The sequence below is a fragment of the Nerophis lumbriciformis genome, linkage group LG24 (assembly GCF_033978685.3).
Source record: "Nerophis lumbriciformis linkage group LG24, RoL_Nlum_v2.1, whole genome shotgun sequence".
Classification (NCBI taxonomy): Eukaryota; Metazoa; Chordata; class Actinopteri; order Syngnathiformes; family Syngnathidae; genus Nerophis; species Nerophis lumbriciformis.
Window position 1 is genome coordinate 5,883,067 of NC_084571.2, and position 16,934 is coordinate 5,900,000.

Below are 16,934 nucleotides of genomic sequence, written 5' to 3' on the forward strand. Positions count from 1 at the left end.
GTCGGAGGAGGACTTTGGTTATGTTCACACTGCAGGTCAATTCAGGTCATTTTTTTTGCCCACTTTTTTCCAAATCCAACTCAGGCCTCTTTTGTACGTGGACATAAATTCGATTGTATATCCAGTCTGTACGTACAGGGTGCGTTCATCTGACAAATGTCGTCGAAAAGCAACACATGTCATAATTCTGGTGGGAAGGGCTAATTTTTACTAATTTTAAAGGAGGTGCTGGAGAGCCAATTTTAAAATGTCACCATACCTGACATTCCTGCAATTTGATGAGCTTTTGTGCATGTCAGGGGCCTCAAAAATGTGTCAAAATGTATAGAAAAATGATAATTGAAGCTGCGAACAGCGTTGATCGAGCCCTTGCTTGGGGTCATACTTGCCAACCTTGAGACCTCCGAATTCGGGAGGGGGGTTAGCGGGGGGTGTATATATTTTCAAGTATTTCTTATATATATATATATATATATATATATATATATATATATATGTCTTAATAAGGTTATCCAAAAAATAGTGCTCGATACCGTAGTAGAGCGCAATATATGTATGTGTGGGGAAAAAAAATCACAAGACTATTTCATCTCTACAGGCCTGTTTCATGAGGGGGGTACCCTCAATCGTCAGGAGATTTTAATGGGAGCATTCGCATACCATGGTTTATATAGGGCACAGGGTGGGTGGGTACAGGCTGGCCTAGGGGCGTGGTGATTGGTTCATGTGTTACCTAGGAGGTGTTTCCGTCTATGGCGGCATGTTGTTACAATTTCGCTGCGCTTGTTGAGGGATGACAGGTCTGGACGGTAGATAATAAACAGTTTCTCTTTCAAGCATAGGTTGCATCTTTTATTACCACTATTGTAAGGTGTGCTGGATGCAAGAATTTGCCATGTTATTGAATATTCAACATTATTGTCTTTGAGGTCCCAAATGTGTTTGCTGAGTTCTGTGGTATTTCGCAGGTTTCTTTCAGGAACAAAAACCTGCGAAATACCACAGAACTCAGCAAACACATTTGGGACCTCAAAGACAATAATGTTGAATATTCAATAACATGGCAAATTCTTGCATCCAGCACACCTTACAATAGTGGTAATAAAAGATGCAACCTATGCTTGAAAGAGAAACTGTTTATTATCTACCGTCCAGACCTGTCATCCCTCAACAAGCGCAGCGAAATTGTAACAACATGCCGCCATAGACGGAAACACCTCCTAGGTAACACATGAACCAATCACCACGCCCCTAGGCCAGCCTGTACCCACCCACCCTGTGCCCTATATAAACCATGGTATGCGAATGCTCCCATTAAAATCTCCTGACGATTGAGGGTACCCCCCTCATGAAACAGGCCTGTAGAGATGAAATAGTCTTGTGATTTTTTTTCCCCACACATACATATATATATATATATATATATATATATATATATATATATATATATATATATATATATATATATATATATATATATAAATAATCCGTTCATGAATGAGTATATCCGTTCGGCCACCGTGTTCAATGGAAAAGTCTGATCTACAAAATGTGCAGGCAGCATACCTCTTCCCCCCCGAGCTGTCCTGGATGAACTGAAATTATTTTTTTCCAATCATTTTGGAACTTGCAAGCGTACTTCTTATTCTTACTCGTCGTCGCCATGTCTCTTCTTCGTTCTTCTGCTTCGTCTCTGTTATGTTTTTGGACATTACTACTTGCCGTAGTTTTGAAGCAATGCATGATGGGAATCCGGATGGTGTGTGTCAGTGTATTAACGTGCCGGCTGGAATAAACACACGCTGAGAAATAGCTCCGTGCCTGCCTACTTTATGGGTTATAGATAAACCTATGGATAACGGAGACATATATAATAGTCTCCTTTTCAGGTGAGAGAGGACGCTAAAGGCAGTGCCTTTAAGGCACGCCTCCAATATTGTTGTCTGGGTGGAAATCGGGAGAAAATCGGGAGAATGGTTGCCCCTGGAGATTTTCGGGAGGGGCACTGAAATTCGGGAGTCTCACAGGAAAATCGGGAGGGTTGGCAAGTATGCTTGGGGTTCACGCGAGTCAGCGGGTACGCATGACGCATACGGTCTAATGTTAACATGCTAACCAATAGCATGTGTCAAGTACCAGGTTATATGACTTTGAGGCGTATGGCTACAAAATTGGCTAAAAAAGTTAGCAATATCATGTTAGCATGCTACTGTTAACATGTTAACGTTGACATGCTAACAGTTAGCATGTGTCAAGTACCAAGTTATACGACTCTGATGTGTACGGGTTTAAAATTGGCAAAAAAAAAGTTAGCATGAGAATGTGTGATTGTTGTCTGTCTATCTGTGTTGGCCCTGCGATGAGGTGGCGACTTGTCCGGGGTGTACCCCGCCTACCGCCCGAATGCAGCTGAGATAGGCTCCAGCACCCCCCTGCGACCCCGAAAGGGACAAGCGGTAGAAAATGGACGGATGGATGCTAATGTCAGCATTTTAACAGCAACTGTCAAGTACCAGATTGTATGACTGGGGTATTTTGCTAAAAAAATGATTTAAAACAAGTTAGGATGCTATTGTTAGCATGCTAACAGTTAGCATGTTTTAGCTACAAATGTATATGCCTCTGAGGTGTACGGCTTTAAAATTGGCTAAAAGTTAGCACATGCCAATGCTCCCAATGCCCAGACCCACCATCAAACATTATCGCCCCCAATATCGCGTAAGGGGGCGATATTGGTGTTGATATCAAGGCTTAGGTCAGGCTGATTACAAAAAAATAACTTTTTTACAGTACATACAATTACGCAATGCTCAAATAAATAAATTCGAAGTAAATTATTAATAAATATTTTTAACTAAACTGTCAATAAAATTTAAGTAAAAATTAAAATACAGCTACACAACTTTAGTCATAATTTTTCCGCTTAAGAAACGTCTCCATTACTTAAGCGCCAGACTTCCTCTGTTTGTTTAAGATTGTCATAACTGCCACAAGCGGTGGCAAAGTGTATTACAACTGAGTACCGCTGCGACCCATACGAACCACATGAGAAACATATATTTTGGCGGCCCTCTAGGGGGCGCTTGCAGCCCAACAATGGTTCAGAAACAGTTTCCTGTGTTCAATAATTCGGTAAAGATGTTGACTGTTTGCACAAAATTGCCCGAAAAATGCGCCATGTCTACGTCCGCAGATTCAGGGACACATTCACATTAGAGTTTTATTTAATAATTTTTATAATGTGAATGACGACATAAAAACATTGGATGTAACAAAAGTATATTTATTTCATTCAATTTAGTATGTTTATGAATAAATATACATTTGTATTTTATTTTATATTTTATTTTAATAATTTCATATTAATATATATACATCATTATTTTATTTATATATATATATATATATATATATATATATATATATATATATATATATATATATGTATGTATATATATATATTTTTATTTTATTTTTTTTATGACTAATATTATTATTATTATGATGTGAATTAGGCATAATATCCTGCAGTGTGAATTCAGCCTTACAGTCAGTTGTCCCTCAAAACCTATTCTTCATCCTCTAAAATATTTTGGACAGTTGTATGCAGGGCCGCCCCTCTCTACACGCTGTAGGGCCCCGTGATCTTTTGGGGCCCCTTTTGCGTCAATAGGCGCATGTCAAATGTTAATTAATGAATAACAGAGCACTTCACATGACATTTTACCACAAATCTATTCCTAGCCCCTTCCTGCTTCGTCACTGATAAGGGGGAGGAGTTTGGTGAAAGGTAGCAGCAGGTGTTTCTGCTGAAAGCAAACACTTCTTAAAGGACCATGAGGCTGCATGAGGACTGATGAATGATGAAAGGACACACACACACACACACACACACACACACACACACACACACACACACACACACACACACACACACACACACACACACACACACACACACACACACACACACACACACACACACACACACACACACACACACACAAGCCATAAGAGCTTCCTCAGTGGCGATGATGATGAGGCCGAGGACAAAACAGAACTTTGAGCCTCCATGTTTACGATGCATGTCTTAAAAGAAAACCACAATGAACTTTTTCTTTGTTGTGGTAAAGATAACGATTAAAGAAAAAAATATTTATCTGTATGATACTGATCTACAAGGGGGGGGGGGGGTTCAATTTGTAAAATGTGTGGATTTTTTTCAGTTGTAATTTTCATTTTTTACGATGACAAATTTATTTTCCTGAGGTATGTGTCGGATAAATGTACACGTTACACCTTGCCCCTCTTCGACGCCCGCTTTATCCTGAGCTTGTTGTAAAAACAAAAAACGCGTCCTTACGGAGAAACATTATTTCCGGTTGCGCGGTGGTACGTGTGTGCGTGTGCGTGTGTGTGTGTGTACATTTTGACAACACGTTGTGTATTAATGATCGTTATGGCTCTCTTGGTCGTTATACAAAATGAAGATATCCTATGGAAAAGTAACAAATTCATGAAAACGATGATGTAAAAAAAAAAAAAAAGAAGAAAATAAATAAATTAAGCAATCCATGTGGATCTGCTCATCATCTCAAACTGCTCTCACTTCTTATTGATTATCAGGGTTGTGAATCTTTGGGCACCTAACGATTCACTCTGATTCGGATTCCTGGGCTGACTATTTGATTCCGAATCGATTCTTGATTCAAACCGATTCTCGCAATGTATTATTTGGTATATTAATTATAATGAAACTTTTTCAAAACAGGTTACAGGTTAGAAAAGCTCCTTCTGGTTGCATACAATCATTAAAAATATACATTTATATGTAAAATGTTATTTTTATGTTTAAACATTTTTTTGGGGGGGGAAATCATGAATCGATTTAGAATCGGGATGAATAAGAATCTACAAATGATGAACATAAAACAATCACTTACTGTACAATGTCTGCTCTCAATAAGATGCTGACTAATGGGATGTTTATGTCTTTCAGCATAATTCTCCTGAGGTAAAAAAGAAAAAAAAGGTGGGAGCAATCAATCGTCTTTTGGTGTCTTTGTAGCGATTGTCTCGGGTCTAAATGGAATGTCAAAGTTGACCAACTTCTCGGTTTACGGCCTAAAAACGTATTTTTAAGAACTGATTGTTAGAAAGAAATGTTAAGAAAAAAGTGTATTTATATGTGTGTACATATACATATACATATACATATATATATGTCTCTGTGTGTGTGTGTGTATATATATATATATATATATATATATATATAAAAATGTGTGTATTTATATATATATATATATATATATGTGTATGCATATATGTATGTGTGTATATATATATATATATATACTGTATATATAATGTGTGTATATATATGTAGATATATTTATTTATATATATATGTGTATATATATTTATGTATGTATATATATGGATGTGTATACATATATACATAAGTGTGGAAAATATATATGTGTGTGTATATATTTATATGTATGTATGTGTATATATTTTTATAATCGATTTTTGAAAATTATGAATCGATTTAGAATCAGGATGACTAAGAATTGCAATTGTGTATATATATATATATATATATATTTTTTTTTTTTTACGATTTTTAAAAATTAAGAATAGATTTAGAATCGGGATGAATCGCAATTCGGATGTGAATCGTTTTTCTGTGCACCTCTACTGATTATCACCTATTGACCGCAAACAAAAACATGTCGTACGTACAAAGATCCTTTATTCGCACGTTTGGCAGGATGCTCAAACTTGCTGCTTCTGAGCTGGAATCTAAAAACATGCTCCAGCTCCAACATCGAAGGTGTGGCGTGGAGCACTACTGTGGACCTCCAGCAGGAGGCGCCACTCTTCTATAAATATACAAGCTCCATACATACACGTATATCGTACATGGAGGAATATATTAATATCATGCGTACGTACTAATAACTTAGATGATGAAAGAGTAATCGTACAAAAAGAGTCTTTGAGGTTTTTGATTCTTTAGCCCCGCCCCCTCCTTGCCAGGACCTCCCTCCCCAGTATCTGATTGGCTCTCGACAGCAGCACGCACACGCAGGACGAGTTGATGCGGATCCACCTCCACCCCGTCCGGTTGTTGGCGTCCTTGGTGAGGGCGCGCACGAACGACGTCTTGGCCTTGCACTCGCTCACCCACTGCTTCTTGTCCACGCCCAAGCAGCCGGCGCCAGCCACGCCCGTGGGCTGCGAAAGCGGCCCCTTGGCGCTCGGCGGGCGTCCGGCGGCGCTCTGTTGCTGCTCCGCCTGGCGGCAACGCGTCTCGTAGAAGTACTGTTTGAGCGGCCCCGTCTGGGTCTGGATATCCTGCAAGATGGTGACTGTCTGGCCGTGCGAGTCAACAGCCGTCTTCTTGTCGGTGACCCAGACGCTCTCCGACTCGCACACCGACTTCTCCCCGCGCCGCCTGTCCATCAAATGCGAGCGCTTGTCCCTCCTGACGGGGCGGGCCGCGTCGGCCGTAAACCCCGAGGCGTTGGCCCAACTCAGGCTCCTGTCGATCGCTCGGTCCCCGTGACCCTCAATGTGCGCGTCGGGCTCCTCCGGCTCGTCCGAGTCCTCCTCCAGCAGGCCCGTCTCCAGCATGAGGAGCAGAGGCGGGTCCTCGGGCGGCAACCCCGAGGGCGAGAACAGGACGCGTGGGTGCGCGTCCAGAAACATGTTGTCCCCTTCCAAGACGGTGTCCAGTGCAGATCCCGGGCTCGCCCCCAGGGTGCCCTCAGCCGGTGTGGCCCCGTTCCTGAGCTGCTCCGATGGAACAGTCGGCGGCCCTCGTCTGGAACTCCTGGGACCCGCAGCAGGACTTTCCCCTATTTGGGTTTCGAGCACAGAAGCTTGTGTGGGTCTGGAGTCCCGAAAACTGTCCACCAGACTGAAGCGGTCTTGTTGGTGTCTGTTCTTTGGGAGACCTTTTTTCTCAGGAACCTCCAAACTGACCCTGGGGTCCAAACCGAAAGCTGTAAGGTTCCTGAGGTGTTCCCGGCTGTGGTTGTCGTCGTCCTCTCTGAAGCCGGGCTCCACGCTGGCGGCGGCGGCGCTCCTGGACAAGGGCTTGTGAGGGAAGGGCAGAGCCGAGGCGATCACCATGGCAACCAGGGGAAGCCAGTGCATCACTCCCAAGACGTATCAGCTGGGAAGCCAAAGAGAGAGAAAAAAAGATGGCGTTACTTTCCGCCCCGCAAACTGCACTTGATGCCATTAAGCTAAGTGGCAATCAAGACGCAAAAAAGGAGTTTTTTGTTTTACTGGAGGCCTGCATGCAGCTTTATGAGCTTTAACCGCTCAAGTATGGCCTTAAAGTCTTGGCACAACCTGTGGAAAAACTCTACCAAGTACCACAAGGTCGAAGATGGAACACACACACACACACACACACACACACACACACACGTCTGAAGGGTTGACCTTCAAAAGCGAGACGTCTTGGAATGTGCGCTCGTCCTAAACTTTACACATGAAAGCAAGAGCAACCTTGGGAAAAAAAACCAAAAGTCTCAACAAACTTCTTTTAACATCAAAGGTTATTTGGATCTTTGCCTATCATTCACAATCCAGACATCGTTCTCTTTTTTTACGCATTCTAATTTGTCAAATACGACTCGCACGAGACGGCTAATGGGAAAGCTAATATTGCGCCCATAAAGCAATCTAAAGAAAACATCCAAAAACTGCCAACAATACTCCATTTACATCTAGTGACCTCTTTATATTACCAAGTTATTAGCAATATTGTTATTATAAGAGCTAACGCCGAGGAACTACTTTTAGTAACACCGCGCATTGATCACAGAAAGCTAACTAGCTCATGCTGCATCGCCTCTGAGTTGGTGAAAGTAAATTCTAGATTATAAATCGTGCCTCTCACCTGGATAGCAGAAGGTTGCGGATATAAACCGAGAAGTTGGTCAACTTTGACATACAATTTAGACCCGGTGATGGCGAGAAAGACACAACTTTTCAGCAACTTTTCTTTTTTTTTAACTCTTTTGATTGTTCATCTAAACGGGAAGATATAAACATCCCATCAGTCGGCATCCCAGTGAGAGCAGACATTGTACATTAAGTGATTGTTTTATTATGTTTGTTGTCTCTTATAAAGTCTGCTTGATTAGTAGTGTTGTTGTTGAAGGGAAAAGCGAATGTTGTGACGCCGCCATATGCTTAAAATTAAAAATATGCAAATATTACATGTTATTATGAATGTTACTACATTACATATGTGTTTACAGCATGTATATAAAACGTTAATGGAGGTTTTTGGATGTTTTTTTTAATAGCGCTTTAGGCAGAATAGAGCCACTCCCATTGACTCCAGCTTTAGCTGACTTTTGCTAATGTTTATTTATGATTTAGAATGCATAAAAAAAGAGAAACTTATGTGCTCTTGTCTCACACAAGGATTGTGAATGATAGGCCAAAAAAAAAAAAAAAAAAAAAAGTACTGTTCCCCTTTAAGATAGGAATTTATTTCAACCATTTTATGGTATCAATGCAAGCCTGCCAGAATCATGACACCACCCGTCTGTCCATCATTCTGCGCGAGCCATGTAGTAGTCTGATTACTAACAAAAACAACACAATGATGACACAACACTTGTTTTCACACACTCGAGTCAATAAGTGGCTCAAATAATCACCAAGTGCATCCTCCGCTAAGATAAACACACCACCCCTCTAATAATAACAGGTGCTGCAAATAGGGAGCTCTTATTACATTATTCCATTGTTACATAACTTAAATCAGGGGTATTTATGCACATATAAACACACACACTTATATATATATATATATGTATATATATGTATATATATATATATATATATATATATATATATATATATATGTATATATATATATATATATATATATATATATATATATATATGTATATATATATATATATATGTATATATATATATATATATATATGTATATATATATATATATATATATATATATATATATATATGTATATATATATATATATATGTATATATATATATATATATATATATGTATATATATATATATATATATATATATATATATATATATATATATATATATATATATATATGTATATGTATATATATATATATATATATATATATTATATGTGTTTATATACATATATACACGTATATATACATACATATACGTATATATACACAAATATACATACACATGTATATATACATATATATATATATACATATATGTGTTTATATATATATGCATATATATATATAAACATATATATATATATATGTGTTTATATATATATATGCATATATATATACTGTATATATATACATATATGTGTTTATATATATATGCATATATATATATATATATATATAAACATATATATATATGTGTTTATATATATATATGCATATATATATATATATACTGTATATATATTTGTATATACATGTGTATGTATATTTGTGTAAATATGTATATATACGTATATGCAGTGTTGGGTTAGTTACTGAAAAACAGTAACTAGTTACAGTTACTAGTTACTTTATTTCAAAAGTAACTCAGTTACTAACTCAGTTACTTACACCAAAAAGTAATGCGTTACTGTGAAAAGTAACTATTTAGTTACTTCTTCTACCTTTTTTTTTTTAAAGCTCCCATTAATGCCATTTTAGCCTTCATTTTAGTACTGTTATTGCACTGGAGAATAATACAATCTGTTGATCAACTTGACATACATTTGCATCACTGAACTCTGCTAAGCAATGTGCTCTACATACAACACACAAAGACAAAGATATGTTTCAAAGGGCCAATTTGTTTCAGGCCAGAACAAATTGACAAAACTATTTTAAATAGCTGCAACATAACATACATAAGTAACAAACAGCATAATAACACTAACACTAACACTAACCACGTTAAACCCAGATTCCGAACTAATAAAGGTCTTAACTCATTCTCTTTCTATGCCACTTCAATATGGAATGCACTCCCAACAGGTGTAAAAGAAAGGGCATCTCTATCCTCCTTCAAAACCGCACTAAAAGAACATCTCCAGGCAACTACAACCCTAAACTAACACCCTCCCTTCCACATAATACCTCTTCGGATTGTAAATAATCAAATGTAGACACTTTTTCTTATACTTTCTGATCCCTCTCTCTGTGTCCACTACTTGCTGTACATATCCTACCAAGTCAGTCCTACACTGTTTCAATGTCCATTTCTCTGATGATGCAATTGTTGATGACTGAAGTGTTGATACCAACCAAACCTAACCACCCCCCCCCCCCCCCTCCATATCCCACACCCCGGATTGTAAATAATGTAAATAATTCAATGTATATACCCTGATGATTATCTTGTGTGATGACTGTATTATGATGTTAGTATATATTTGATAGTATTTACAGTGGGGCAAAAAAGTATTTAGTCAGCCACCAATTGTACAGAGGTCTGTAATTTTCATCATAGGTACACTTCAACTGTGAGAGACAGAATATGAAAAAACATCCAGGAATTCACATTGTAGGATTTTTAAATAATGTATTTGTAAATTATGGTGGAAAATAAGTATTTGGTCAATAACAAAAATTCAACTCAATACTTTGTAATATAACCTTTGTTGGCAATAACAGAGGTCAAACGATTACTATAGGTCTTTACCAGGTTTGCACACACAGTAGCTGGTATTTTGGCCCATTCCTCCATGCAGATCTTCTCGAGAGCAGTGATGTTTTGGGGCTGTCGCCGAGCAACACGGACTTTCAACTCCCTCCACAGATATTCTATGGTGTTGAGGTCTGGAGACTGGCTAGGCCACTCCAGGACTTTCAAATGCTTCTTACGGAGCCACTCCTTCGTTACCCGGGCGGTGTGTTTGGGATCATTGTCATGCTGGAAGACCCCGCCACGTTTCATCTTCAAAGCTCTCACTGATGGAAGGAGGTTTTGGCTCAAAATCTCACGATACATGGCCCCCATTCATTCTTTCCTTAACACGGATCAGTCGGCCTGTACCCTTAGCAGAAAAACAGCCCCAAAGCATGATGTTTCCACCCCCATGCTTCACAGTAGGTATGGTGTTCTTGGGATGCAACTCAGTATTCTTCGTCCTCCAAACACGACGAGTTGAGTTTATACCAAAAAGTTCTATTTTGGTTTCATCTGACCACATGACATTCTCCCAATCCTCTGCTGTATCATCCATGTGCTCTCTGGCAAACTTCAGACGGGCCTGGACATGCACTGGCTTAAGCAGGGGGACATGTCTGGCACTGCAGGATTTGATTCCCTGTCGGCGTAGTGTGTTACTGATGGTAACCTTTGTTACTTTGGTCCCAGCTCTCTGCAGGTCATTGACCAGGTCCCCCCGTGTGGTTCTGGGATTTTTGCACACCGTTCTCATGATCATTTTGACCCCACGGGATGAGATCTTGCGTGGAGCCCCAGATCGAGGGAGATTATCAGTGGTCTTGTATGTCTTCCATTTTCTGATAATTGCTCCCACAGTTGATTTTTTCACACCAAGCTGCTTGCCTATTGTAGATTCACTCTTCACAGTCTGGTGCAGTCTGGTACAATTATTTTCCTGGTGTCCTTCGACAGCTCTTTGGTCTTGGCCATAGTGGAGTTTGGAGTCTGACTGTTTGAGGCTGTGGACAGGTGTCTTTTATACAGATAACGAGTTCAAACAGGAGTCATTAATACAGGTAACGAGTGGAGGACAGAAGAGCTTCTTAAAGAAGAAGTTACAGGTCTGTGAGAGCCAGAGATCTTCCTTGTTTGAAGTGACCAAATACTTATTTTCCACTATAATTTACAAATAAATTCTTTAAAATTCCTACAATGTGAATTCCTGGATTTTTTTTTCCACATTCTGTCTCTCACAGTTGAAGTGTACCTATGATGAAAATTACAGACCTCTGTCATCATTTTAAGTGGGAGAACTTGCACAATCGGTGGCTGACTAAATACTTTTTTGCCCCACTGTATCTGTATCTGGACCCCGACTTAAACAAGTTAAAAAACTTATTTGGGTGTTACCATTTAGTGGTCAATTGTACGGAATATGTACTGTACTGTGCAATCTTCTAATAAAAGTTTCAATCAATCAATCAATCAATCAACAACATAGCTGTAAAGCTGGCTTCACCTAAGGAAGGCACACGTGACATACACAGAGCCTAACCAGGCAGATTTGAATTGTTGTTTTGGGCAGTAGACGGGATCTTTGATCCAAGACACAACTTACATTTAACTCAAATGTTCTTTTCTTTGTGCTCGACAAAAGAAAAGAAGTGAGAATATCTCATACTTGCCAACCCTCCCGAATTTCACTGCCTCTCCCTGGGACAACCATTCTCCAAATTTCTGCCGATTTCCAGCCGGACTTAAGGCACGCCCCCTCCCGGTCCGTGCGGATCTGAGTGGGGACAGCCTGTCGTCACGTCCGCTTGGCCAACCAAAAAGTAACCACAGAACACTGTACCGTATAGGCGTATAGTGTTCTGTGGTTACTTTTTTGTTGGCCAACGGTTGTATTGCGCACCCCCCTCCCCTCCCCTCACCTCCCCACACTCAGACACACAGTCACACGCACACACAGAGAGCGCAGAGGAAGAATCAGAAGCACGTCTCTGCTTCGCTGGAATAAAACACACTCAGATCCTCAGTTTCTAGCCGATACTACATAAAAAGTAACGTAAAATAACGCAGTAACGCATCATGTAGTAACGGTAATTGAGTTATTGAATATAAAAAAATAACGCGTTAGATTACTAGTTACCGCCGAAACTAACGGCGTTACAGTTAGTCCCAACACTGCGTATATGTATGTGTATATATGTATATATACGTGTATATATGTATATATACGTGTGTATATATGTATATATACGTGTGTATGTGTGTATATATATATATATATATATATATATACACATATATACGTATATATATATACACGTGGTGTATATATACACTTATACATGTGTATATACGTGTAGATACATACAGTATATACGTGTGTATATACTGTATGTATCTACACGTATATATATATATATGTACAGTACATATATGTATATATAAGTATATCTACGTGTATATATACGTATTTGTATGTGTATATATATAGCCTATACATATATAAATGTGTACATAATATTTTAATATAATGGATATATAATTAATATAATTGGATCCCCGACCTAAAGTTGTGTAATCAATCAGAAATATCAAGCAGCTAAAATGCGCCAAACATGGATAAGTGTGGAGAGTGAAGTGAATTACATTTATATAGCACTTTTCTCTAGTGACTCAAAGCGCTTTGCATAGTGAAACCCAACATCTAAGCTACATTTAAACCAGTGTGGGTGGCACTGGGAGCAGGTGGGTAAAGTGTCTTTCCCAAGGACACAACGGCAGTGACTAGGATGGCGGAAGTTGCTGGCACAGCCGCCCTAGGAACCGAGCCACACCGTCGTGTTTTGCATATTTGCCATTATGCTTTGTGGATGTGATTTAGAATTGTTTCTGGTGATTGGATGTTTTTATAATATCCACAAAGTTCAGTGACCATGTCTGTTCACATTATGTGTTGGTTGGATTTTTTCTTTTTTTGCAACATGACTAGGGAGGGTTGTTTGCATTGGGTCATATAAATAAATGCTGCGTACTTAGCACATAATAAAAGGTTATTGACCAGGAAAAACTCATGTTATCCACTAGATGGCGACAAAATAGCAGCATCTAAAATGTTAGACTATTAAAATGAATTTTATCTCCGTGCTGACAAGATTCCTTATTAAACTCATGACGTCTTGTAGGCCAATTTGAGGACGTTGGCAGGCCGCATTTGGCCCGCGGGTCGTAGTTTGTACACCCATGACTTAACTGTTTCCACGCACTACCATATTGAAAGATTTTGATATTTTTAATTTTGTCAACAGGCTAAAAAACATACCAACGTTGCTATGAACAGCATTGTGTTGCAGATGACAACGTGCAGTCTACGTATTATTTATACAGTAATAGTTTTAGGAGTATCAACATTTGTTGTTTTCTTGTTTAGTAGTATTTTTAAGAAAGTACCACGGGCAAATAAACAAGTTATGGGCAGCAAATAGCCCCCACGTTGGACAACCTCTGATTTAATTAGCGACTGACACGGCAACGCAACTTTAACACAACACGCACGCCACCTGCGCAGCAGATGTGGCATCTGTAAAGCCGAAGTTCAAAAAAGAAAGTTCTGCAAAAGTCACTAAACATTTCAACCTGAGAGGGATTATTAGAAAATAAGATGTTAGTTGACAAGAAGAGTCGCCCCGGCAACGACAATGCAGCTGTGTCCGAATGTTTCCCACTGAAAAATAAAAGCATGCGGTGGCCATTTTTATATTTTTCATTTTCAAAACCAATACAATACATTACAGATGGCCGATTACCGGCGGTGATATTTGGCATTTGGACGTATATCTGTATCGGCCTCTTTTTATCTTTTTTCAGTTTGTTTTTTGTTTTACAATTACAACAGAAATACAGTATATACACATATAATACCAGTATTTTTTTTAAATAAATAATTAGTCCACTAGATATTTGCCCTGTTTGTTAAAAGTTGCCTTTTTCCACTGCAGCGCTTAAATCCATAAACTGCTATAAAATTGAGTAGATGGCGAGTTATTATGATGTCGAGAAATGCTATATTTTTTACCAATGTTCCCAGGAGATTTGCCATATTTTAGAATGCAAATGTTGATGCTCCTCTTAGACACACGTAATAAAGGTGTTTGTGAAATTAACCACAACATTAGCGCCACAAAAAACATTATGTCGCTACTGGTCGCACGTTTCCTAAAAAATAATGTATAAAAAAACAACTTAAAGTCTTGTCCAGCTGTTAACTGACATATACTATTCATGTTTATATAACTTTTACTACAAATGAATATCGGCTGCAAATATCGTATATCAGCCTCCTTGACTACTAATAATCGGTGTCAGTATCGGCCCTAAAAAAAATCGGTCGATCTCTACAATATATATTGTAACCATTAAGGCTTGCCTCAATTTGGTGACTGTCAAAGGTCCCGGGACCCAAAAGGGTCTCAGTATTTAGAGTGTTAAAAAAAAAAGTCATATATTAGCATTTTTTTCTTTCAATACTTAAAGAGGCACAAAGTAACTTTTCAACCTTCATAAAATATTTTCATAACTTTTGGGATGATACATGGGCTTACAACTAGTTGAATGACACATCTGTCATGGCCTGAGGGGGTCTGTATCGCTTGCCTTGGCACTTAGCGACTTTGAGGAGGGTGGCAGGAACCACAAAAAACTCCAAATGTGCTGACTTGCTTTACGGCATTCGTTGGAAAGACGGAAGTCGATGCCAACGCCTACGTGCCGCCAGAAAACTAAAAGAAGAAGAAGAAGAAGAACGCCTAAGTGCAATTACTGCTATCATGGCAGAAGCAAAACAACCAAAGAAATGAAAAGTTTTGTCTGAGGAGACAAAAAAGGATAAAAGGACAGTCAGGATCAACATTGCCCCGGCTTTCCCTCGCTGGAGTGATCTCAAAGATCCATCCATCCATCCATCTTCTTCCGCTTATCCGAGGTCGGGTCGCGGGGGCAGCAGCCTAAGCAGGGAAGCCCAGACTTCCCTCTCCCCAGCCACTTCGTCCAGCTCCTCCCGGGAGATCCCGAGGCGTTCCCAGGCCAGCCGGGAGACATAGTCTTCCCAACGTGTCCTGGGTCTTCCCCGTGGCCTCCTACCGGTCGGACATGCCCTAAACACCTCCTTAGGGAGGCGCTCAGGTGGCATCCTGACCAGATGCCCGAACCACCTCATCTGGCTCCTCTCGATGCAGAGGAGCAGCGGCTTTACTTTGAGCTCCCCCCGGATGACAGAGCTTCTCACCCTATCTCTAAGGGAGAGCCCCGCCACCCGGCGGAGGAAACTCATTTCGGCCGCTTGTACCCGTGATCTTGTTCTTTCGGTCATAACCCAAAGCTCATGACCATAGGTGAGGATGGGAACGTAGATCGACCGGTAAATTGAGAGCTTTGCCTTCCGGCTCAGCTCCTTCTTCACCACAACGGATCGATACAGCGTCCGCATTACTGAAGACGCCGCACCGATCCGCCTGTCGATCTCACGATCCACTCTTCCCTCACTCGTGAACAAGACTCCGAGGTACTTGAACTCCTCCACTTGGGGCAAGATCTCCTCCCCAACCCGGAGATGGCACTCCACCCTTTTCCGGGCGAGAACCATGGACTCGGACTTGGAGGTGCTGATTCTCATCCCAGTCGCTTCACACTCAGCTGCGAACCGATCCAGTGAGAGCTGAAGATCCTGGCCAGATGAAGCCATCAGGACCAAATCATCTCAAAGATGACGAAGGATTTTTTGGCTGTGTTCCTGCTAATAATGCTAATGTTAGGAAATGTGCGTGGTAGCCATAAATAGCCACCAGCGTGATAGTTCCACAATACTTCCTTCGAAAAAAACTCTCCCGCCGGTTTTTCTTTGCTTCAGACCTGCATCCTTCCCGATACATTCTTGGTAGTAGCATCATGTTTGTAGCGCAATCCAAAATCATTTATTGATAGTGTCTGCTATTTAACATCAGCACCGCCATTAGAGGTCTAATGTTTGTGCCAATATTACAGCAAACATCATGTCAGTTTGAAGCTATATGTGCTAGTCATCATGAGGAATGTGGTCTTCCTTCTGGTAAAACACTACCACTTTGGTCCACTGGTGCCGTCAAAATCGACCAAAACTGAAAGTTCTTAAGTGGGACTTTAAATACATGATCAACTTCAGGTTTTTCTTTTGCCATAATGTTTTTATTTTTTCTTTCTCCTCAGAAAACCC

General features: G+C 39.8%; 1 protein-coding gene across 1 annotated transcript in view; it reads right to left on the reverse strand.

Annotated features, from left to right (window-relative positions):
- Positions 1 to 5,738: 5,738 nt before the first annotated feature.
- The window catches only part of ntf4 (neurotrophin 4), a 45,673-nt gene continuing 34,477 nt past the window's right edge, over positions 5,739 to 16,934 (reverse strand). The window contains exon 3 of the mRNA XM_061981408.1: positions 5,739 to 7,183. Within this exon, the coding sequence (XP_061837392.1) occupies positions 6,019 to 7,164 (1,146 nt within the window). The 5' untranslated portion in view covers positions 7,165 to 7,183 and the 3' untranslated portion in view covers positions 5,739 to 6,018. The remainder of the gene's footprint in view (positions 7,184 to 16,934) is intronic.